The sequence below is a fragment of the Somniosus microcephalus genome, chromosome 21, assembly GCF_052327205.1.
Source record: "Somniosus microcephalus isolate GS21.2 chromosome 21, FLI_Smic_1.0, whole genome shotgun sequence".
Lineage (NCBI taxonomy): Eukaryota > Metazoa > Chordata > Chondrichthyes > Squaliformes > Somniosidae > Somniosus > Somniosus microcephalus.
Genome location: NC_141007.1, coordinates 57,831,301 through 57,856,190, shown reverse-complemented (window position 1 = coordinate 57,856,190; position 24,890 = coordinate 57,831,301). Strand labels below are relative to the sequence as shown.

The 24,890-nt window shown below is 46.0% G+C and overlaps 1 protein-coding gene across 1 annotated transcript in view; it reads right to left on the bottom strand.

Annotated features, from left to right (window-relative positions):
• LOC147102854 (E3 ubiquitin-protein ligase rnf213-alpha-like) overlaps window positions 1-24,890 on the bottom strand; it is a 175,188-nt gene that overhangs the window by 98,837 nt on the left and 51,461 nt on the right. Inside the window, 8 exon segments of the mRNA XM_085963739.1 lie at window positions 2,605-2,779; window positions 4,482-4,604; window positions 5,235-5,333; window positions 11,186-11,344; window positions 12,740-12,902; window positions 15,709-15,764; window positions 17,151-17,373; window positions 23,214-23,420. Of these exon segments, the coding sequence (XP_085819865.1) occupies window positions 2,605-2,779; window positions 4,482-4,604; window positions 5,235-5,333; window positions 11,186-11,344; window positions 12,740-12,902; window positions 15,709-15,764; window positions 17,151-17,373; window positions 23,214-23,420 (1,205 nt within the window).

Here is a 24,890-nt window from a genome sequence, read left to right as displayed (position 1 = left end):
AGCCAAGTTTTGGATGACCTCAAGTTTATGTAGGGTGGAATGTGGGAGGCCAGCCGGGAGTGCGTTGGAATAGTCAAGTACTCGGGTGTAACTAATACTGAATGACCATAGCGTCTCATCCATACTTCTCCAAACTTTATGCACCAACTGTTCTTCAGAGGCTGTTTGGCACACTTCCTTTTGGCTGATGTATTTTGTGCTTTGCGTAAGCCTGTCGGCCAATTTCCACTTCCTTCTGGGCTCGCTACCCATCTCAGACGAACAAAACCTCTCCCTGTCCCTCATGAGCCAACAGGCATGCTCCTGCCTTCTCCTAGACATGCTGCCACGTACATTTCCACTCTCTTCAAGAGATATCCCCTCTCGCTCTCGGCCTTACATATACAAGAGTCACTACTTAAAGTAGGAGTGGAGCACAGTGGAGTAACCTAGCAGTTTTGGTACTGGGCTAGCGACCCAGAGGTGAAATTGAATTCAATACATCTGGTAAGCTGCGGGCTTGCACCAGAAAAAAATGACCATGAAAGCTGCCGGAGTGCTGTGAAAACCCATCCGGATCACTTCAGAGGAGGAAACCAGCCGGCGCTATGCCATCAGGGCAACTAGAGGTGGACAATAAAAATTGCAATGCTAGTGTCGCCCACATCCCGAAGAGCAAATACAAAAACTTTTAACAAAAACAGAAAATGCTGGCAACACTCAGCAGTGACTTTAATTCTCCGCTCCACTCCCACTCTGAACTCACCATCCTCGGCCTTTTACACTGTTCCAACGAAGCTCAATGTAAGCTCGAGGAACAGCACCTTATCTTTCGATTAGGCACTTTACAACCTTCTGGACTCAACATCGAGTTCAACAATTTCAGACTATAATCCTGACCCCTATATTTTCTTTTCTCTCTCACATGGCAGCTGTTGATGATTCTGCCATTGCCATTTACACCTCATCTAGACTCATCTTTTCTTCACCCAGAGAGTGGTGAATCTGTGGAATTCTCTACCACAGAAGGCAGTTGAGGCCAATTCATTAAATATATTCAAGAAGGAGTTAGATATATTTCTTAAGGCTAAAGGGATCAAGGGATATGGGGAGAAAGCAGGGACCGGGTACTGAATTTGGATGGTCAGCCATGATCTCATGCCTCACAGCGCCAGGGACCCGGGTTCGAATCCGGCCTCGGGTGACTGTCTGTGTGGAGTTTGCACATTCTCCCCGTGTTTGCGTGGGTTTCCTCCGGGTGCTCCGGTTTCCTCCCACAGTCCAAAGATGTGCGGGTTAGGTTGATTGGCCATGATAAAAAAATTGGCCCTTAGTGTTGGGGGGATTAAATACGTGGGGTTACGGGGTTACGGGGATAGGGCTTGGGTGGGATGGCTGTCGGTATAGGGACCGGGTGCTAGGGTTTGGATGATCAGCCATGATCTCGTTGAATGGCGGAGCAGGCTCGAAGGGCCGAATGGCCTACTCCTGCTCCTATCTTCTATGTTTCTTAACCTGTCCCATTACCATCTCCTTTTGCCTTGCACCATCATCCCTTTTGTCATTTAATCTCTCCTGCCTTCCACCCTATCACAGACCTTCCCTTTTGTTCTTTCCTCCCCTCCCCCCTTTCCCTGCCCCCACACCTGCTTAAAAACCTGTTCCATCTCCAGCTTTTTCCAGTTCTAACGAAGGGTCATTGACCTGAAACGTTAACTCTGTTTCTCTCTCCACAGATGTTGCCTGACCTGTTGAATGTTTCCAGCATTTTCCGTTTTTGTTTCAGATTTCCAGCATCCGCAGTATTTTGCTTTTGTACAAAAACTTTACGTTGGCCACAGTTATTTCCTGACTGAAGTGACACACAACTACAATTTGACGCATTCATGAGTAAATAATTACACCAGAATCATTCAAAAAAACATGAGAACACAACTTGTTGAAATTTACTCAATGCTGTAGCAACATGTAGCATTGGACGGAAATCCAAGGGAATGTTCTGGGATTCAGAGAAGTGATATTTGGGGGGGAAAAATCACTAGAGGGCAGAGTGGTAACTTCGCTCAGATTCATTTTCAAACTTCACCGAACTGAGGGTTGACCAAGGTCGACAATGGAGCTGAACTACAGTCCAAGAACTACGGCTAATTTGTGAACCCAATCCACATATTAACGAAGTCATAAAGTCATAACGGCACAGAAGGAAGCCATTCGGCCCATCAAGTCCACGCCGGCTCCTCTAAGGATAAGGGGTAAGCCGTTTAGGACAGAGGTGAGGAGGAATTTCTTTACCCAGAGAGTGGTAAACCTGTGGAATTCTCTACCACAGAAGGCCGTTGAGGCCGGCTTATTAAATATATTCAAGAAGGAGTTAGATAGATTTCTTAAGACTAAAGGGATCAGGGGATATGGGGAGAAAGCAGGGACAGGGTACTGAATTTGGATGATCAGCCATGATCTCATTAAATGGCAGAACAGGCTCGAGGGGCCGAATGGCCTACTCCTGCTCCTATCTTCTATGTTTCTATGCACAGCAATCCAGTCAGTCCCACCACCCCCCAGCTCTATATAGAGTCTTGTACTCATACCAGTTACAAGTAAACCAAATTTACACCAGCTGGTTACCTTGCAGAAGACAATAGTGTATGGCACAATCTGAACTCAGTACACAGCCGACACTGCTGATATTGCTCCCCTGCATTCTTTTCCAGGATTCTTCGATCAGTTTTGATAAAACCTTTGCAGGTTTTTGGTTCTCCCATGCGCGTAACTTTGTAAGCAGTTCTGCTTCCTTTTTACTCTAAAATTTAGCAGAAAGTAAGACATTTAAAAAGATCAATTTTCACAGTGCACCTGAACACAGCAAGTCTAGTTATTTCACAAATATAATTCACACCCAAATCTAAACCACATGCTCCCTTTTTAGTATGTGTGTGTAAAATTATGACTACTGCCAACTAATTAAAGGTCATCACTGCACCTATCTGTACCTTCATTTTCCCATATTCACTTCTTTCGCTTATATATATAAATATACACAAGGGTAAATTCTGCAATCTCACACTCTCAGCGAGGAGCAGTGAGCGTTGGGGCGGGGGCGGAGGTGAAGAATCAGGGCTGTAATGTTGTAGCTGCATTTTCAACCCAGGCTCCGTGTCAGTGAGGCTTCCTCACTGAGTGCACAGATTTGCAGAATTAACTCTATAATATAGCCATGTACATGTCCATCTACAATATATGCACTCTTACAGCAGAATGAACGCTATAACTTAGCCATCTACAAGTCCATTCATGTTACACGCTCTATTACAGCAGAATGTACCCAATAACATAGCCGACGCAAGTCCACTTACAATACACATGCGACTACAGCAGAAGCCCTTTTGCTTGTTATTAAAGAACTCGTCCGTCATTTTGGGGTGTTAGCTTTGAGGGGTGAACTACATCTGCCACCGTACCAGTCCTTTCAAAGAGGTTTCTCCAGCCTAACAGTAGCAGTTCTGATGAAAGGTCCCACTTGAAATATTAACTTGGGGGGAAAAATTAGGTTGATTTGCACCTCTTGTTAGCGCCCCCCGTGGGGGCACAAATCCCCTTGCGCCCGGGTGCGGCGGCGCTAATGCCTCCCGCGAAATTCAGTGGGAGGTTAGCGGCGGCATAAGCCAGTAGCGCCCCGTGGCGCCGCCGGCAATGACGTCATCGATGACGTTGCGCCCCCCTGACCTATCGCCGGCGATATGCCCGACAGGGTCAGGGTGGCGTTTTTGCAGCCGCGGCGGCGCTACTTAAAGGGCAGGTGTCGGGCGGCCATTTTTATTTTGGTCGGCTGCCAGCACCTGCCCCCTTCCCATTTGTTCTTCGGGGTGCCGGCCGCGATCGCTCAGCCCGGCACACCTCTTGAGTGCCAGGCTGTTTTCACAGCACCCCGCTCCCCGGTGGTCTAGCAGGGCCCGGTACGCGCAGGGGAGGGAGGCCTGCAATGATGCGGTGCTACGTGCTGACGCGCGTGGCGTTGTTGCACGTAACACCATGAAATTCACTGGTAGCGCCCCAAGAAGGAGGGGGAGCGCCTCCAGTAGCGCCGCGCCCCCTGCTTGGGACGCTACTACTGAGTTTATGGCGCAAGGGGTAATAACTTTTTCGGGGCGCTAAAGTTAGCACCCTGGCGATGTTAGCGCCCCAAAGGGGGCGCCACCGAGTTTTTCCCCCCTTATCTTTTTCTAGAGCTGGTCAATCTGCTGTGCAGTCTCAGAATTGTCATTATTTAATTCAGATTCCTGGCTTTTCTTTTTTTACCTCCACATCAAACAAGAGTTGGCTATTGGCAACAAACACCAGAAAATGTCAATGAAACCAAGGGTTTGCTGACTATTGCACTGTGTGGGAAACTCCCAGATATATGGATATACAGTTACCTGGACAATAGCTTTAATACCCCAAAGTGTACATTATCAAGTATGGCCATTCGGGGATAAATGCTTTCTTTTGGTATTTTCTCTTACCTGGCAAACTTCCTCTACAGCATTAAGTGCACAGGTCTCAAAACAATCCAGAAGAATGGGATTTAAGGCAGTTAAATTTTCCATCTCATTCCAGTAGATCACTATTTGGTCAGAGGGGTTTTCCTATAAATGAAATACAACAAAAAAATAAATGAAATGTATAACCACATTTATAAAATGCTGGTATCTTTATGAACACAACCTGAAATATAATGAAAGGTCATCGACCTGAAACATTGACTCTTTCTCTCTCCACAGATGCTGCCCTGGCCTGCTGAGGGTTTCCATCATTTCCTGTTTCTATTTCTGAAATATCATTGTTTGTGAGCTGAAGGGGTAGTTACTGTTTTAGTTTCTCTTGGTAACTGCACAGAGCTGATGGAAGCTCGCACCTGAAATAGTGAAAACGCTCTGTCCGCCTTCAAAGAGGCCCTTCAAAAACTATCCCCCTGCCACAGGCCGTACTCTCAGTCCGTGATGTGACGCTGCAGTTCAGGAGGGGGGTCTTACGCTCATTTTACACTTAATGTCCCTTTTACAAATAGATTTTAAATCAGGGTTGTGGCGGCTTCTGAGGGTATCGGCTCATTCGGATGCAGATTTCATAAAGGTAAGCTGCTAATCTGTAGTTTTGCTGGCTATTATGTGTTGGCAAGTCAGTGGTTAATTTATGTAAATATGTGACAAAAACTCTGCCCAAAACCATTAAATCAAAATACCCAAAAGGGCTGGTCTCGTTATATATGTATATACCTCCTGTATTCTTTTCATGAGGTCATTTCTTGTAACATCTCTCCACTCAGCAGTCCAGTCGTCAACTCCACACTCCACGGTGAAGTGGCACTGCCACATCTGCAAAGTAAATGGAATTATTTATTAATTGGTTAAAAATGTACCACAGTATCATTCGAAAGAGTTATAAGCATGCTGGATTTTTAAAGAAGAATTCCAGGTTTATGCTGGTTATCCTTTGCGCACTGTAGGATAGTTTCCAAGATCAGCTGCTGCCAGGGAACACAGGTCAGGAAATCTCAGGCCAGTAGCCATGCAACCCATGCAATTGGACGGGGTCCCATGCGGATCTGCGGCTTCCGATCAGCGGAGACACCGGGTTAAGTGCTGAGGATCGACTGGCTCGCCACCCGGTAACTCTTCGCCTCCGCCGACAGACTCACCTGTGAGTAGGAGCCGCCATCAATCCGCGTATGAAATGTAAACATACTGCATTCCAAATTGGACATGCTGCTCACATCCTGGCTCCGCGCTGGAGGGATGCAGGTGCTGAGTTATCAGTGCACTGCTCTCCCATCCTTCTCCTCTCATTCATAATTTGCAATCACTAACATGGAATGAGATTCATTCCTGCAAGTGTGAGGAGAGTTATGGGTAGGGAGTAGCCCACAAGCTGTGAGGAATTTTCCCCCTCCCTCGGCTGGGTAGAATTCAACTCTTTGCAGTCCAACCAACGAATGCTGGAATTTGTGCAGTGACTTGGTTAGTATTTGAAGAGGCAGATTAATGTTTTGGGTCGAGACCCTTCGAGAGAATCTTTTTCTCTTCTCATTTGTTGATGTGACACCAGATTAAGCCGATATAGTTAGTATCGTTGTCTAGTAAAATGTAGGGGCCCCAAACTGAATCTTTCCACAGCAAACACCGTCCTTGTCCGCAGCCATGGCTGTCCATCCATTAATTTTAATCAGCAGGGGGTTTCCTTGACCGTGCTTGACCTGAAGCCATGAGACTTCATGGGGTGCGGAGTCAATGTTGAGGACTCCCAGGGCCACTCCCTCCCGACTGTATACCACTGTGCCGCCACTCCTGGGTCTGTCTTGCCAGTGGGAAAAAGCCTGGGGAAGCTGCAACACGGGACTCCATGCATGTTAAACAGCGGAAGCAGCATGCTATAGACAGAGCTAAGCGATTCCACAATCAACACATCAGATCAAAGCTCTGCAGTCCTGCCACATCCAGTCGTGAATGGTGGTGGATGATTAAACAACTAATCGGAGAAGAAGGCTCCATGAATTTCCCCATCCTCAATGATGGCATAGTGGTTAGCACTGTTGCCTCACAGCGCCAGGGACCCAGGTTCAAATCCGGCCTCGGGCGACTGTCTGTGTGGAGTTTGCACATTCTCCCCGTGTTTGCGTGGGTTTCCTCCGGGTGCTCCGGTTTCCTCCCACAGTCCAAAGATGTGCGGGTTAGGTTGATTGGCTATCATAAATTGACCCTTAGTGTTAGGGGGATTAAATACGTGGGGTTACGGGGATAGGGTGGGATATGTGTCGGTGTAGGGGTTACGGGGATCGGGTGGGATATGTGTCGGTGCAGGCTCGATGGGCCGAAATGGCCTCTATCTGCACTGTGGCGTTTCTGTGACCCTGTGACTCTGATGGCGGAGTCCAGCACGCAAGTGCCAAAGACAAGACGCATTTGCAACCATCTTCAGCCAGAAGTGCCGAGTGGATGATTCATATCAGCCACCATCTGAGGTCCCCACCATCACAGAAGCCATTCTTCAGCCAATTTGATTGACTCCATGTGATATCAAGAAACGGCTGAGCACACACTGGATACAGCAAAGGCTATGGGCCCCGACAACATCCCGGCTGTCGTGCTGGAGACTTGTGCTCCAGAACTAGCCGCACCTCTAACCAAGATGTTCCAGCACAACTACAACACTGGCATCTACCCGACAATGTGGAAAACTGCCCAGGTATGTCCTGTCCACAAAAAGCAGGTCAAATCCAATCCGGCCAATAACCGCCCCATAAGTCTACTCTCAATCATCAGCAAAGTGATGGAAGATGTCGTTGACAGTGCTATCAAGCGGCATTTACTCACCAATAACCTGCTCACTGATGCTCAGTTTTGGGTTCCGCCAGGACCACTCGGCTCCAGACCTCATTACAGCCTTGGTCCAAACACGGACAAAAGAGCTGAATTCCAGAGGTGAGGTGAAAGTGACTGCCCTTGGCATCAAGGCAGCATTTGACCGAGTGTGGCATCAAGGAGCCCTAGTAAAACTGAAGTCAATGGGAATCAGGGGGAAAACTCTCCACTGGCTGGATCATACCTAGCACAAAGGAAGATGGTTGTAGTTGTTGGAGGTCAATCATCTCCGCCCCAGAGCATTGCTGCAGGACTTTCTCAGGGCAGTGTCCTAGGCCCAACCATCTTCAGCTACTTCATCAATGACCTTCCCTCCATCATAAGGTCAGAAGTGGGGATGTTCGCTGATGGTTGCACAGTGTTCAGTTCCATTCACAACTCCTCAGATAATGAAGCAGTCCATGCCCGAATGCAGCAAAACCTGAATGGCATTCAGGCTTGGACTGATAAGAGGCAAGTAACATTCGCACCACACAAGCCCCATGGCATTCAACGGCATTATCATTGCCAAATCCCCCACCATCAACATCTTGGGGAGTCACCATTGACCAGAAACTTAACTGGACCAGCCACATAAGTACTGTGGCTACAAGAGCAGGTCAGAGGCTGGGTATTCTGCGGCAAGTGTCTCACCTCCTGACGCCCCAAATCATTTCCACCATCTACAAGGCACAAGTCAGGAGTGTGATGGAATACGCTCCATTTGCCTGGATGAGTGCAACTCCAACAACACTCAAGAAGCTCGACACCATCCAGGACAAAGCAGCCCGCTTGATTGGCACCCCATCCACCACCTTAAACATTCACTCCCTCCACCACTGGCGTACCGTGGCTGCAGTGTGTACCATCTACAAGATGCACGCAGCAACTCACCAAGGCTTCTTCAGCAGCATCTCCCAAACCCGCGACTTCTACCACCTAGAAGGACAAGGGCAGCAGGTGCATGGGAACACCACCATTGCAAGTGCCCCTCCAAGTTACACACCATCCTGATTTGGAAATATATCGCCGATCCTTCATTGTCGCTGGATCAAAATCCTGGAACTCCCTCCCTAACAGCTCTGTGGGAGTACCTTCACCACACGGACTGCAGCGGTTCAAGAAGGCGGCTCACCACCACCTTCTCAAGGGCAATTAGGGATGGGCAATAAATACAGGCCTTGCCAGCGATGCCCACATCCCAGGAATGATTTTAAAAAATGCTTAAAATGACAGGCTGTGAGCTCTGCTTTCTTGACCTGAGAACCACGGAAACACAATTTCGCCATGTTAACACCCAATCGTGGAAATTACTGTTATATTCCAGTGGCGACAGGCCTTTTCTGGTAAAAGAAAATCAACGCTTGGAGTTAAAAAAAAATACAACAACCAGAACAGAGTAAAAAATAATTATTCCGAATCTGTGCTCCTGACAGGGAACCTCGCCCGCTGGATGCGCGTAATGGAAATTTAAATCAGCAATCATAAAATCATGCACCACTTTCCCACATACGCTCCCAGATAAAAGTAACTGTTAATTTAGAGGGAATTATCACCACACTGGATTTCTTGTCGGATGTGGGCTGAAGCAATTTTCTTTTAGAAATATAACATGAAGTAGCCTTTCAGTTAACCATCGTTATACTCACTAGTAAATCCCTACTCGTTTAAGTTTTCCATTCAATGGCCGACAAACTTCAGTGCTAAGTGGTACATTTTGGTAGGAAGAATGAGGAGCGGCAATATAACCTAAAGGGTACAATTCTAAAGGGGGTGCATGAACAGAGAGACCTGGGGGCATATGTGCATACATTGTTGAAGGTGGCAGGGCAGGTTGAGAAAGTAGTTAAAAAAGCATACGGGATCCTGGGCTTCATAAATAGAGGCATAGGGCTCGAATTTATCAATGGGGACATGATGGAGGCGGGACTCCCACTTTTTGGGTTGTAGTCCCGCCTCCATCGACTTGTGGCTAACCCACGCTATTTTCCCTTGATTGACCTTGTTAAGTCCGCCCAGCAGGCTCAGCAGGCCAATTAAGGGACACCTGGTTACTGATGACATCAGCGATTGACATTTCATGTCAAGAGCTTTTGACAGATGAAAAATCAGCGTTTGACAGCTCTGTGAAGCTGTCAAACACTGACAATCTGTCTTCTAACTTGAGTCCTTGTACTCAGACTCAGTTAGAGATCTCTCCAGACCAGAAAGCAGAGGCTGCAGCTTTTGACAGTTCAGCGGCCATTCTGCTTTCTGTGCCGGTGAGCTCAGGGACTCCCGAGAACTGAAGGGAGGAAGCCTGCAGGAGAAAGTAAAGGTAAGTAAAACTTATTAAAACACTTTACACTTACCTCACACACTTACCTCTACACACATACACCCATCACTCACCTGCACAACGGACATCTCGACCCCTCCAACCCCTGCAGATCGACGGTCCACCTCGCTAACTTAGCGTGGTTCAGAGCCGTCGGACAGCCCACACTTCAGGGCTAAAAATAGGGATTAGGCAAAAAACTGCCTGTTAACTACCTGTTAACTGGCACTAATCCCCTTCCCGCCTCGGAGAGGCGGCTCCCAGCACAGGTCGGGTACCCACCTCCTGGGACATTGGCACGGAGGCGGGTTGGGGGCGGGATGGGTTCCTGCCCCCCGACTCTGCAATTTTCCCGCCACTCCCACCTCCAAACCCGCCTCCTCGGGGCTTGGAAATTCGAGCCCATAGAGTACAAATGCAAGGAAATTATAATGAACCTTTATAAAACACTGGTTTGGCCTCAACTGGAGTACTGTGTTCAATTCTGGGCACCGCACTTTAGGAAGGATGTGAAGGCCTTAGAGAGGGTGCAGAAAAGATTTACAAGAATGGTTCCAGGGATGAGGGACTTCAGTTACATGGATAGACTAGAGAGGCTGGGGTTGTTCTCCTTAGAGCAGAGAAGGTTGAGAGGAGATTTGATAAAGGTGTTCAAAATCATGAGGGGTCTAGACAGAGCAGATAGAGGGAAACGGTTCCCATTGGCGGAAGGGTCGAGAACCAGAGGGCACAGATTTAAGGTGATTGGCAGAAGAACCAAAGGCGACATGAGGAAAAACTTTTTTACGCAGCGAGTGTTTAGGATGTGGAATGCACTGCCTGAGAGGGTGGTGGAGGCAGGCTCAATCACGGCTTTCAAAAGGGAATTGGATAAGTACCTGAAGGAAAAAAATTGCAGGGCTACAGGGAAAGGGCGGGGGAGTGGGATAAGCTGAAGTGCTCTTGCAGAGAGCCGACATGGGCTCAACGGGCTGAATGGCCTCCTTCTGTATGATTCATAGTAATTGGTTTGCTTAATGTTTTGTTTTTGACAATTTTCTCCTTTAAGAAAAATAATCCATTCTCATTCAAACCGAATCTTTCACTGCACACCACTGCTTAGCCCACAAAAGGGAACGTTGATTTGAGGTGAGATACAGAGTTATCAGGCCCATTTATTATTGTTCGAGCATGGAATGCTTTGCCTCAGGGAGTGTTTGAGGCGGAAACCATTGCACCTTAGAATTGGATCAATATTTGTAGCAGAGGATGGAACAGGGCCATGGAAAGAGCTTGGGAGCAGTCGGATTCATTTTAGAATTGGTATCATTAAGTGCTGGTACAGGCGTGGTGGGTCAAATGACCTGCTGCTGCACTGTAAGCTTCTATGGTTCTAAGCAGGATGTTCTGTATTTAGTCTTGTTCCTTTTATAAATACTAATTTGAGATGTAGCCAATATACAGAATGCGATATTTTTACTCTGCACTTAAAACCCAGTGAATAGACCTTGAACGGTAAAGGGGCCAGATATACCTCCAGTTCTTTCTTGTCAGTCCACTTTGCTGCAGAAAGTATGGTTTTCTGCAAAGCGTGTGTTCGCCAAGAACGGAGGCAATCTTGAGCACTGTCGATTGCTGATTTTAAATTGACACGGACTTGATTTTCTTCTGAGGATGGCTCACTCTGCGATTCCTGGAATGGAGGGCGGGGGAAGAAAACAAGAGTCGTTCAATGCAAGTCATTGCAGGCACTAAGACTGAAGAAAGCACAACAGACAATAAAGTTCAGCTAAAGCTGCATGATCGCAACTATGGGTCAGTAGTAGAACCACTGCAAAGCACTGGATAAAGAAAATGTTAACCAAAGTTAGTGGGATAGTTTTAACTTTTTGCAATAGTGTAGAATGGGTGATATCGAACTGACCGCCCAATTTACACCACCCTTATATTCCATTATATTGACTTCAATCTAAAGGAAAATCGGCCGTGGTTTATAATGTGCGGCCAATTCAGTATCACCCATTTTACACCATTGCCCAAAACTAAAATTATCCCCATTGTGACACATTTTTGTTCATATGATTTATGGGCCCTTGCTTTGTACTGCACTCCTTGATTTTAAAATGGGGCCCCAAAGTTCCTCAGGTGTTCCACCATTCTCCCGCCATAACTCCAGCGCAATTCTGGTGGACCACCCCCCAAAAGGGCGGAAACCTGGTTGCCTGATTATCCTCTTTCCTTATGAGAGGCAGAATTTCCATCTGCCCCACACAAGGTAGTTGACAGCCAGGGGTTGGATCCAGGGTCTTCCAGACATGGCCATTGACTGAGCCCTGGCATTTCTGTGGCAACCAGTATGTCCAGTAAGTAGAGGTAAACTGGCCTCCACAAGGACGTTTGTGGGATCCAGGCCAGCCAAGAGATCCAAAATCCATAAAGAGTGTAAATTAAAAAAAAATATAGATTGGACCTCTGCTTAAAAAGCCAGTGGATCCTGGTGTTTCCGGGCAGACATGGGCAGGCACACACAGAGATGTGCCCAAAGTGGCACATGCATCCACCTAGCCCGTGTAAATGAGGTACCTTCCCAGTGACCTAACAAGCTCTGGTGGAGACACCACAGAAGGTACCATCGGGCACGATCCCGGTGTAACCACCAGGACTGCTCTCTGACAGTGAAATCTGGGTTCTATTTTACTCACTCAAAAGGATCTAGATTTAAGTGTTAAATAAACGGCAAACTACTACTCATCTAGTATCTTACACGGCTAACTATACACTTTTGCCTCCAAGTTAGAAGGTGGTGGGTTCAAGCGCCACTCCAAGAATTGAGCACAGAAAGCGAGGCTGTCTTCAGTGCAGTACTGAGGGAGTGCTGCATTGTCAGAGATGCCATCTTTCAGATGAGAGTTAAGCTGAGGCCCCATCTGCCTGTTCAGGTAGACGTACAGAAGTAATTCCCTGACTGTGAAGTGGTTTGGCACAACCTGAGGACGCGAAGTGTGCTATATCAATGCAAAAATTTCCCCCTGCAGGCGACAAAGTATGTTTATGTTGCATTTCACATTCAGACTAATTTAAGGCTTACCTCTGTTAACAACATTTTTATTTTCTCAGCAACTTTCACTACAAGCTGAAATGAAAGAGCTGGAACTTCATACAATCCTGTGCTCTTAGTCAGTTGACAGGTTATCATATGCACCTTATTGCTCCACTTCAAATCATTTTCCCACAACTCAGAGATATTCCCTCTGCAAAAACAAACATTGAGACTTAATTTCAATCTTTAGTAAACCATTCAAATCAACATACAGGAAACTTTGGTTTATCCGAAGGTTGTATGTCCGGAATACTCGATCTAACGGCAAAAATCAGGAGCCGTTTTCTGTAAGTATTTTTAGTTCTCGTTCTTTTTTTTTCCCAGTCAGGCACTGCAAGGTCTGTAGCTATAGCAACAGCTTCAGCTAGAGACACTTGCAGCTGCAGCCGACTCTTTAGAAGCTGTTGCTAAGCAACAGTGTTTGTTGTCAGATACGGAGATGAAAACCTCCGTATGCTTCAACATTAACTTTGTATGTCTGGCAGTTTTGATAGATCGGCAACACGCCGGTCCCGTCGGTGCCGGATATCACAAAGTTTCCTGTAAATTACTGGACTCTTCAATTATTGGAGCATGAATAATTGGGGCTCTGGCTTTGAGAGTCATAATGGCACAGAAGGAGGCCATTCAGCCCATCTAGTCCGTGCTGGCTCTCTGTAGAGCAATCCAGTCAGTCCCATTTCCCCCGCTCTATCCCTGTAGCCCTGCAGGTTTATTTCCTTCAAGTGCCTATCCAGTCTCCCCTTGAAAATATTGAATGTCTCTGCTTCCACCACTTCCGTCAGTAGCGAGTTCCAGGTCCTCACATCCCCCCTGTATCTCTTGCCCAAAACCTTAAATCTCTGTCCCCTAGTCCTTGTACCATCAACTAGTGGGAACAGCCTTTCCCTGTCTAGCCTATCCAAACCCATCATAATCTTGTACACCTCTATCAAATCACCCCTCAACCTCCTTTGCTCTAATGAAAACAAATCCAGCTTCTCCAACCTGTCCTTGTAGCTAAGATCCCCCATCCCCAGAACCATTCTGGTAAATCTCCTCTGCACCCTCTCAAGGGCCTTCATATCCTTCCGAAAGTGTGGTGACCAGAACTGGACACAATACTCCAGTTGTGGCCTAACCAGCGCTTTATAAAGGTTCAGCATAACTTCTGTACTTTTGTAATCAATACCTCTATTTATGAAGCCCAAGATCCCATATTCTTTGTTAACCACACTCTCAATATGTCCTGCCACCTTCAGGGGCCTATGCACATTAACTCCCAGGTCCCTCTGTCCCTGTACACACTTTAAAACTGTGCCATCAAGTGTATATTGCCTCTCCCTGGTCATTCTGCCAAAATGCATCAATTTTGTTTCTAATTGTAAGGAAATGGTGACTTTTGATGTATCATTATTTATGCTGTTAATTCAATACTTTAACTGCTTACGTTCACAGAGTTGTGAAGAGCTCAATTAAGGATAAACCTGTTCTAGTTATGTTCTCCCACCCTAATTTAGAAAGCAATTATCTACTTGCTGCTCCTCAGAGACATCATCCACAGGCATGAGGTCCTGATGACACCCAACTTTCCACCACTTCTCAGGAGCCCTCGAGCACTTCCATGCTGTTGGACTGTCTGTTCGACATCAAGTCATAGATGAGTCACAACTTCCTTCATTGGAATAACCAAAGCCTTTATTTTCAGCCCCCCACCATCAACTCCACTACCTTGACAGTAACTCCATCCCCCTCACTCACAATTCACTCATTCTGAACCAGACCATGCAAAGCTTTGAAGAGATGAGTTTCAAACCCCTCTTTCTTACCCATCACCAAGATCACTTATTTTCACCTCTGCAACATTGCTGGCATCTGACCTGATCTCAGCCCCTGCACCACTCAAACGCTCCATAAACTCTAACTTGTCAAAACTCCAGTTGCCTGTCTCTATTCCTCCAATAAATCCCACCAATCATTTCTATCCTCACTGAATTACACTGGCTTACTGTCCTCCAGCACATTAAATTTAAAGTCCCTCCATGGTCCTACCCCACCCTATTTCTGCAATCTCCTCCAGCTTTATACAAGAAACTTTCGATTAACCGGCTCCTAAATAACCGGAACGCTCTATCCACCGGCAAAATTCAGGAGTCGGTTCAGGTAACTTTTTTTACTTTTAGTTACTTTTTTTACTCCATTTGTTGCTGTGCAAGGGTGTAGCTGAAGCTGTTGCTAAGCTACAGAGACGCTTGCAACTTGTGCCGATTGTTTTGAAGCTGACAGGGTTTGTTGCTTTATACGGAGCTCTGAGCTCCGTATCTTTTACTATAGCGTTCGGTTATCCGGAATTGTTGATGAACCGGCACCACGTCGGTCCCGTCCGTGCCGGATACCAGAAAGTTTCCTGTATCCCAACCCACCCCTTCAGTCCCCTTACTCCGGCCTTTCGTGAATTCCCCCTTCCTTTGTCCGATCATTGGTGGCAGAACCTTCTGCTGCCTCAGCCCTACTCTCTGGATCTCACTCCCTAAACCCCTCCGACTCCCCATGTCTCTCCTCAGAAACCAGATTAAACCTATCTTTTTTGACCAAGCATTTGGCCATCCCTCCTAATCACCTTGGGACAGTTTTTTGCATTAAAGGTGCTTTATGAATAAAGCTTGTCTTGCCTATCCCTGTTAAAGGGGAAGGAAACGTCTAACAGTAACCACGACAACAACAGTTATATAGAATTTTAAGGCAGAGAGAAGAAGCAGATGCCGAGCCTTTGCCGGGGTTGATTTAAGAGAAGTGACTGAAAGCTGGGTTGAAGAAATGTATTTTGAGAAGACTTTTAAAGGTGGGGAATGAAGTAGAAAGGTGGAGAGAATTGGGGACAATGTTCCAAAGAGTACAGCTTTAACGAGAAAATAATAGCTAACCCAATCCGGTTAGCATTTGTCTCCTTCATCTGGAAACAAATATATAAAGTGTACCTTTCTGTTTGTTGGGCTATCATTTCTTTGATATAATCGATGCTTTTTCCAAATGCCTGCAGAATAATAAAATAATCCTAAATTTAATTAATTGTAACATACAACAAATCAAAAAGCAGTAATTATGAGCCATCAAAATGCCATTCTTCGCATGCAGAACTATTCTCACCAGCTTCAAAAACCTTCTAAAAATGAGGTTAGCTTACATCAATTACAACAATCCATTGGAATACATATTTATACATTATGGACTCCAGCTTCTTAGGCACTTTTTCTGGAGGCACCGAATTCACTGAGATCATTTGATGAGTGACCTTCTGTTACTGGCACTGCTAACATAGAAACAGAGAAACATAGAAGATAGGAGCAGGAGTAGGCCATTCGGCCCCTCGAGTCTGTTCCGCCATTTAATGAGATCATGGCTGATCATCCAAACTCAGTACCCTGTCCCTGCCTTCTCCCCATATCCCCTGATCTCTTTAGCCTTAAGAAATATATCTAACTCCTTCTTGAATATATTTAATGAATTGGCCTCCACTGCCTTGTGTGGTCGAGAATTCCACGGGTTCACCACTCTCTGGGTGAAGAAATTCCTCCTCATCTCAGTCCTAAATGGCCTACCCCTTATCCCCACATCAAAAAGGCCCAGAACTCTTCGAGGGAGATGCTCAATGCACAAAGGTAATGGCCTCAGCAGAAATCCTATGGCACTCAGCGTGCTGACAGCCAAGGGGTTCTTAGATGTAGTGACACCCCTTAACAGACTGAGTACATTCTCCACCTGCCCTCAGACTTCTTCAGGCACAAATCAGTCTCAATCAGACTGCTGAAGAAAGGTTGCTTTTCTGTAAGTCTCATTATTATTTGCCTCTGACGGCGCTTTCCAGATATTTAACCTTTTGAACCAAAGCAGTTGCACAGTCTCCAATCTGGAGTCTTCCAATTCAACATTTGTTGTTCGGCCATTCTGTGGGCCTCAAGCCTCTGCGCTGTAAGATTGTGTAGTGTTTGTCAGTAACCACAATATTCTGTTCTGTACCACAGGCTCAGCCAAGCCTCAAAGCTAAAATTTGCTGGTTAGCCTATGTATGAAGATGGTCCCTTTTTTTGAAGTAAGAAAATCTGAAATTCAGCAAAAACTATTCAGGAAGAACTTGTGCGCCAACTGTATTGTCTTAAGGACATCTTTATATACTGATTATTAAATTAGAAAATGTCTGCAATTCAAATCCTTTATGTCTACAAAATGAACTGTTACAAAATAATGAGAAAAAATAAATTTAGTAGATGCGCTCACATATGGACAGCCTTTCTAATGTAAATTATTAAGGCGGCAGGTTTATCATTTTCATGGTTGACTGTGGATCTTAGAGATGAGCTTATAGTTTGTGAAGAACACCTGTAAGTACCAAAATCTTTGATACCAAATACTTAAAACAAACCTGAATATCTTGGTCCCACGGTTTAAAATTAGCATTTTTCATTTTCTGTTCATACTCTTTTAATCTGTACATTAGTCCTTGTGCAACATGTTTCAGGGTCATCCCCATTTCCCTCGCGTATTCTGGAATGTCCCCAGTTGCAATCAGTGAAAACCAGCTGAAGACCAGTGTAGGGTACGTCCCAATCAGGGGTTTGTTTTGAACTATAAGTTCTAGCAATTTTCTAAAATAACAAAAAATAAGTACACATAACAACAGTTGTTACATTGCTAAAAAGCAACCGTGAAGTTACTACTTTTTCATGTATGAGTAAATTTTCCTTATCTACTTAAATTATTAAAAGTCTTGTGATTGTGTGCCTTTTGTGTTGTGTAGACTAGTCTTGCATTCCCTTGAGTATAGAAGATTAAGGGGTGATCTCATTGAGGTGTTTAAAATAATTAAAGGAATTGATAGGGTAGATAGAAAGAAACTATTTCCTCTGGTGAGGGAATCTAGAACAAGGAAGTATAACCTTAAAATTAGAGCCAGGCCGTTCAGGGGTGATGTCAGGAAGCACTTCTTCACACAAAGGGTAGTGGAAATCTGGAACTCTCTCCCCCAAAAAGCTGTCAAGGCTGGGGGGGGTCAATTGAAAATGTCAAAACTGAGATTGATATATTTTTGTTAGACAAGGGTTACATAACCAAGGTGGGTGGATGGAGTTAAGATCCAGATCTAGCCATGATCTAATTGAATGGTGGAACAGGCTCGAGAGGCTGAATGGCCTACTCCTGTTTCTATGTAGTGTTTCAGAATCCCTCTGATCAATTAGACCACAGCACAGCGGTCCCTTCAACCAATCACAATGTGGTGAGCACCATCTGCCAGCAGAGAATTTGGTTCTGCCAGCAGATTTATCCGAAGATGAATGATGTGTCGCTGAATCTATCCATTCAAGCCAGTGTATCTCAATTCACTGTGAGCAACACCATGGGATATCTACTAGCAAGTTGCAGTTTATTGAACAGCAATTAAGAAATAGTTCAATACAGCTTCGGTGCAAGTAAGCTTTTATTTTCACACCATCTTTTGGATGCACAGTCAATAATGGGATTAGGGAATAGATTATAGGAATGTGCAGAGCTTTGCACAACGGGCGTGCATATTGTGAATTTGAGTGCAGAGGTTAGGATGCCCTGCACAACTTTTCATCCATTAGAATGAATTAGGCAATGACCTCCATTCCCAAGTATGTCTAAACTGGGTAAGGACATAGGAAAACCTGCAGCAAGAAAAGGTAATTCTACCCATCAAGCCTGCTCCAGCCAGAGTCAATGGGGGGAATTTTGCCAGCCCTGGGGAGGCAGGTTTGGAGGCGGGACTGCCGGGAAAATGGCAGAATCTGGGGGCAGGTACCCATCCCGCCACCAACCCGCCTCCATGCCATCTTCCCAGGAGGCGGGTCCCCGACCCGCACTGGGAGCTGCCCCCCTGAGGTGGGAAGGGGATTAGTGCCAATTAACTGCCTGTTAACAGGTAGTTAACAGGCAGTTTTTTTGAGAATCCCTATTTTCAGCCTTGAAGTGTGGACTTCCCGACAGCTCCGAACCACGCCAGGGTCAACGAGGTGAGCCGTGGGTCTGCGGGGGTCGGAGGGTGAGTGATGGGTGCATGTCTGCAGAGGTAAGTGTGTGAGGTGTGTGTAAAGTGTTTTAATAAGTTTTACTTACCTTTACTTCTTCCTGCAGGCTTCCTCCCTTCAGCTCTCGGGAGTCCCTCAGCTCACCAGCACAGAAAGCAGAATGGCTGCTGAACTGTCAAAAGCTGCAGCTTTCTGCTTTCTGCTCAGGAAGGCTTTCTAATTGAGTCTTGAGTAAAGACTCAACTTAGAAGACAGATTGTCAGTGTTTGACAGCTTCACAGAGCTGTCAAATGATGACATTTCATCTGTCAAAAAATCTTGACAGATGAAACGTCACTCGCTGACGTCACCAGGTGTCCCTTAATTGGCCTGCTAAGTCTGCTGGGTGGGCTTAGAGTCATAGAGTTATACAGCACAGAAAGAGGCCCTTTGGCCCATCGCGTCCGCGCCGGCCATCAAGCCCTGTCTAATCTAATCCCATTTTCCAGCATTTGGTCCGTAGCCTTGTATGCTATGGCATTTCAAGTGCTCATCCAAATGCTTCTTGAATGTTGTGAGGGTTCCTGCCTCTACCACCCTTTCAGGCAGTGAGTTCCAGATTCCAACCACCCTCTGGGTGAAAAAGTTTTTCCTCAAATCCCCTCTAAACCTCCTGCCCCTTACCTTGAATCTATGCCCCCTTGTTATTGACCCCACTACTAAGGGGAAAAGTTTCTTTCTATCCACCCTATCTATGCCCCTCATAATTTTGTATACCTCAATCAGGTCCCCCCTCAGCCTTCTCTGCTCCAAGGAAAACAACCCCAGCCTGTCCAGCCTTTCTTCATAGCTGAAGCGCTCCAGCCCAGGTAACATCCTGGTAAATCTCCTCTGCACCCTCTCCAAAGCAATCACATCCTTCCTATAGTGTGTTGACCAGAACTGCACACAGTACTCCAGCTGTGGCCTTACCAGCGTTTTGTACAGCTCCATCATAACCTCCCTGCTCTTATACTCTATGCCTCGGCTAATGAAGGCAAGTATCCCATATGCCTTTTTAACCACCTTATCCACCTGTTCTGCTGCCTTCAGGGATCTATGTACATGCACACCAAGGTCCCTCTGATCCTCTGTCTTTCCTAGGGTCTTACCATTCATTGTGTATTCCCTTGCCTTGTTAGTCCGTCCAAAATGCGTCACCTCACACTTTTCAGGGTTAAATTCCATTTGCCACTGTTCCGCCCATCTGACCAACCCATCTATATCGTCCTGTAGCCTGAGGCTTCCCGCCTCGCTATTTACCACCCCACCAATTTTCGTGTCATCTGCGAACTTACTGATCATACCTTTTACATTCACATCCAAATCATTAATGTAGACCACAAACAGCAAGGGACCCAGCACCGATCCCTGCAGTACCCCACTGGACACAGGCTTCCAGTCACAAAAACAACCTTCCACCATCACCCTCTGCCTTCTGCCACTAAGCCAGTTTTGGATCCAATGTGCCAAGGCACCCTGGATCCCATGGGCTCTTACCTTCCTGACCAGTCTCCTATGCGGGACTTTATCAAAAGCCTTACTGAAATCCATGTAAACCACATCCACTGCACTACCTTCATCCACACACCTAGTCACCCCCTCGAAAAATTAAATCAAATTGGTCAGACATGATCTTCCCTTGACAAAGCCATGCTCACTATCCCTATTTAATCCCTGCCTCTCCAAGTGGAGACCAATTCTGTCCCTCAGAATTTTTTCCAATAATTTCCCTACCACTGATGTTAGGCTCACTGGCCTGTAATTCCCTGGTTTATCCCTACTACCCTTCTTGAATAATGGTACGACGTTAGCTGTTCTCCAGTCCTCTGGCACATCCCCTGTGGCCAGAGGGGTTCTGAAAATTTGTGTCAGAGCCCTGCAATCTCCTCCTTTGCCTCACATAGTAGCCTGGGATACATCTCGTCCGGGCCTGGGGATTTATTCACTTTTAAGCCTGCTAAAACCGCTAGTACCTCCTCCCTCTCGATGCTAGTATGTTCAAGTATATCACAGTCCCACTGCCCGATTTCTATGTCCACATCGTCCTTCTCCATAGTGAACACAAATGCAAAAAATTCATTTAAAACCCCACCTACATCCTCTGGCTCTATACACAGTTTGCCACTTTGGTCCCTAATGGGTCCTACTCTTTCCCTAGTTATCCTCTTGCCCTTAATATACTTATAAAACACCTTAGGATTTTCCTTTATTTTGCTCGCCAGTGTTATTTCATGGCCCCTCCTCGCTCTCCTAATTTCTTTTTTTAAGTATCCCCCTGCACTTTTTATACTCCTCTAGGGCTTCCTCTGTCTTTAGTCCTTTGTATCTGCCAAAAGCCCCCCTTTTTTTCCTAATCCATTCTCGTATATCCCTTGGTTCCCTGGGCTTGTTGGTCCCACCCTTGACCTTTACGGGAACATGTTGCCATTGTACTCTCTCAATTTCCTTTCTGAAAGACTCCCATTGCTCCGATGTGGATTTTCCTTCAAGTAGCTGATCCCAGTCCACATTGGCCAGATCCTGCCTTATCATATTAAAATCGGCCTTCCCCCAATTTAGAACCTTTATTTCCGGTCCATCCTTGTCCTTTTCCATGACTACCTTAAATCTCACCGAATTATGGTCACTGTCACCAAAGTGCTCACCTACTAACACTTCTACCACTTGCCCGGCCACATTCCCTAGAATTAGGTCCAGTACCGCCCCCTCTCTTGTAGGACTTTCTACATGCTGGCTCAAAAAGCTCTCCTGGATGTACTTTAAGAATTCTGCACCCTCTAAGCCTTTCACACTCTGACTATCCCAGTTAATATTGGGGAAGTTGAAATCCCCCACTATAATTACCCTATTATTTGTACACTTCTCTGAGATTTGCCTACATATCTGTTCCTCTATCTTCCCCTGGCTGTTTGGGGGCCTATAGTACACTCCCAGCAAAGTGCTAGCCCCCTTTTTGTTTTTAAGTTCAACCCATATGGCCTCATTAGAGGAACCTGTTAATATATCATCCCTCCTTACAGCAGTAATTGTCTCCTTAATTAATATTGCGACACCCTTAACAAGGTCTATCAAGGGAAAATAGCGTGGGTTGGCCACAAGTCGATGAAGGCGGGACTAAAACCCGACAAGTGGGAGTCCTGCCTCCAAAAGCTCCCCATTGAGAAAATCCAGCCCTAAGTATGACTGTATCATGGACTTCCTCACTGCCACCGCCACCACATGTTACATAAAATATGGTAATCACCTGTAAATGGCATTTTCTAACAGTGAAATGAAAACTTCACTCCACTTTGGCATCACTGAATCAATACTAGTGCAACAAAACTGAGTGCCAGGAAGAGTACACTGAAGCAGTTAAATTACATCCCAGCCTGCAGCTCCCAGTTCCGCACAGCTCCTGTAACTGCCAAGCCTAAGACTGAACCCTAACTGCTGGAATACTGACTAAATCACTACACACATCTGTGGTATCGATTTGTAGGTATAAAAAAAATGAAGTTAATTTATTAGTTAGTTGTGAGCTTCCAACCCCATATCCCCTCCATCACCAAGCCTGCCTAATTCCACCTCCGTAACATCACCCGTCTCCGCCCCACCTCATCCAGGCCTTTGTTACTTCTACACTCGACTATTCCAATGCTTTCCTAGCTGGCCTCCCACTTTGCATCCTCCGTAAACTTGAGCTCATCCAAAACTCTGCTGCCCGTATCTCCTAACTCGCACCAAGTCCCGTTCACCCCGTGCTCGCTGACCTACATTGACCCCCGGTCCAGCAATACCTCCGTTTCAAAATTCTCATACTTGTTTTCGCCCCTCCCTATCTCCGTAACCTCTTCCAGTCCTACAAACCTCCGAGATCTCAGTGCTACTCCAATTCTGGAGTCTTGCGCATCTCTGACTTTCATCGCTCCACCAATGGCGGCCATGCCTTCAGCTGCCTAGGCCCTAAGCTCTGGAATTCCCTCCCTAAACCTCCCCGGCTCTCTATCCTTCTTTAAGATGCTCCTTAAAACCTAGCTCTTTGACCAAGCCTGTTCTAATATCTCCTTATGTGGCTCTGTGTCAAGTTTTGTTTGATAACGCTCCAGTGAAGCGCCTTGGGACGTTTTACTACATTAAAGGTACTATATAAATGCAAGTTGTTGTTGTTGTTGTAAGTAAAAAGTACAGAATCTTAATCTGATAGAACATGGAAACAACCTCTGGACCCAACCAGCCCACTGATGTGGTAGCAACAGGACACCATGTTCATCTGCTCTATAAACGTCACAACACACTGGGATCCATGTGGTATCTTGTACTACCAATTTGTAATTGTTTAAATCAATAATCTACAAGTTAGACAGTACTGAACAGCACTCCACAAAGGTTTTTAAATCAACATTTACAGAAAGTATTTAAAAATATATAAATTTCACCTTCTTTTGTCAGTATTATATTTTATCCTGTTTCGAAACTCATTATATGAAACACCTTGCAGTGGATCTGGTCTGCTAGAACTGGCTTCACTGCTCACTGAATGTGACGGTTGACACTGTTTCATACACCATTGAAGCAGTGGTACAACTAGCACCAACTCCATGACTTCTTGTTGAATGCACCGATTAATCAGTCCTATACATGTACTGGAAAGAAACACAATTACAGTGTTAACACCATGTGGAACCCACTGAATCAGTGAAACAATCAGTTTCTTGAAAAATATGATAAACTGAGCCAGATAATAAAATTCATCGTGAATTACCAATACACGCATCTTGAAAGATCCTACAAGCTAAAGCATCAAAAATAATCACTGGCTACCAAAGCAGATATCTGACACATGCATATAAAAGGGTGAACTATGTAACACTTTTATACGTCTTATCGCTATTTTATTACTAAAGATTTATCTGCCGGTTCAGTCCTTTCTCTTGAACTTGAATCCTCGCCGCCAGCACAATTATGGGAAAACAATAAAAGGGCCGAGAAATATTGGGAGCCAGAAGTGTGGTTGCAGTTATTCCGCCTGCCCTTCTGCTCTGGCCCTGATGCTGGCTCCAAACTCAGGGACAGGGTCACCTGCATTATCAGGGCAGTTGCCCGCGGCATTGGCAATGCTACTGGAGTGGCCGCGCTTTATGGCCAGTGGGATTATGGACCAGCAAAGTGCTGTATCATTTGCCGGCGGGGTGTGGGGGGGCGGGGTGCGCGGGGGAGCAGTGGCGGTGGGGAGATACAGGCTCCTCCGGCCTAAGTGTTAAAAGGCAAAAATATTTCAAGTGCTGCCTGGCACCACTTCTTCTTCTGCTTCCCCAACACTAATCGATTATCGTGGTGTGGCAAGTGTGTCTGCTCCATGCTGGTGTGCTTATTGTTGACCGCATCCTGGTTGGAACTGACAGAAGTTCTACGTGAGCCCGGTATCCCGCTAGTCCTACTTCCAAATATCTTGTGCTGGAGGGTGGTTGGGCAGAACGAATGCCAATTGCCACCAGAATTTACCAAAGAGGTACAAAATGGGCAAAAACCCAGCAGAAACAGGTTCGCCCTCAAATTCCTCTTGCCCACCCAAAGAGTGCTACAGTAATTACATGCAAAAATGGTTGCAATTTCTAGGCTATTTTTTTTTCCTTCAGTTTTTCTTTTGCACTGCAAGCTTAATCTCACCAAAACAATGACAGAGGCCCAGAAATTTGAGCATGGTGGAGCAGGGGTGTCAATCGGGATATTGTGAATTCGGGAAAGCACTCCTGCTCTTCCTGGTTCCACAGCAACCTTTTTTTTTGAAGAATCCTGAGCAAAGCAGGCTCCGGCGCCTGCTCCGCTCAACCCGATCCAAATTCGGCAAGGGGGCCTATAACAGGCGTTAGGCCTCTCATTTTCATATGTAAAGGGCCCATCGTCTGTTTTAGGCGGCCATCAGGGACTCCTGCAAAATAGTCCGACCCAGTATCGCGTCGGATGTCTTTCAGGTGCAATTTGGGCGCGGGATGTTGGTCCCTGAACTTGGCCTTTAAGTCCGTTTTACGGGTGCAACGAGATCGTTTCTAGCCCAATGATTTCTATCTCACTGCTAAACTCTGTTGGTATCTCTGACTGCAATGCTAATACAA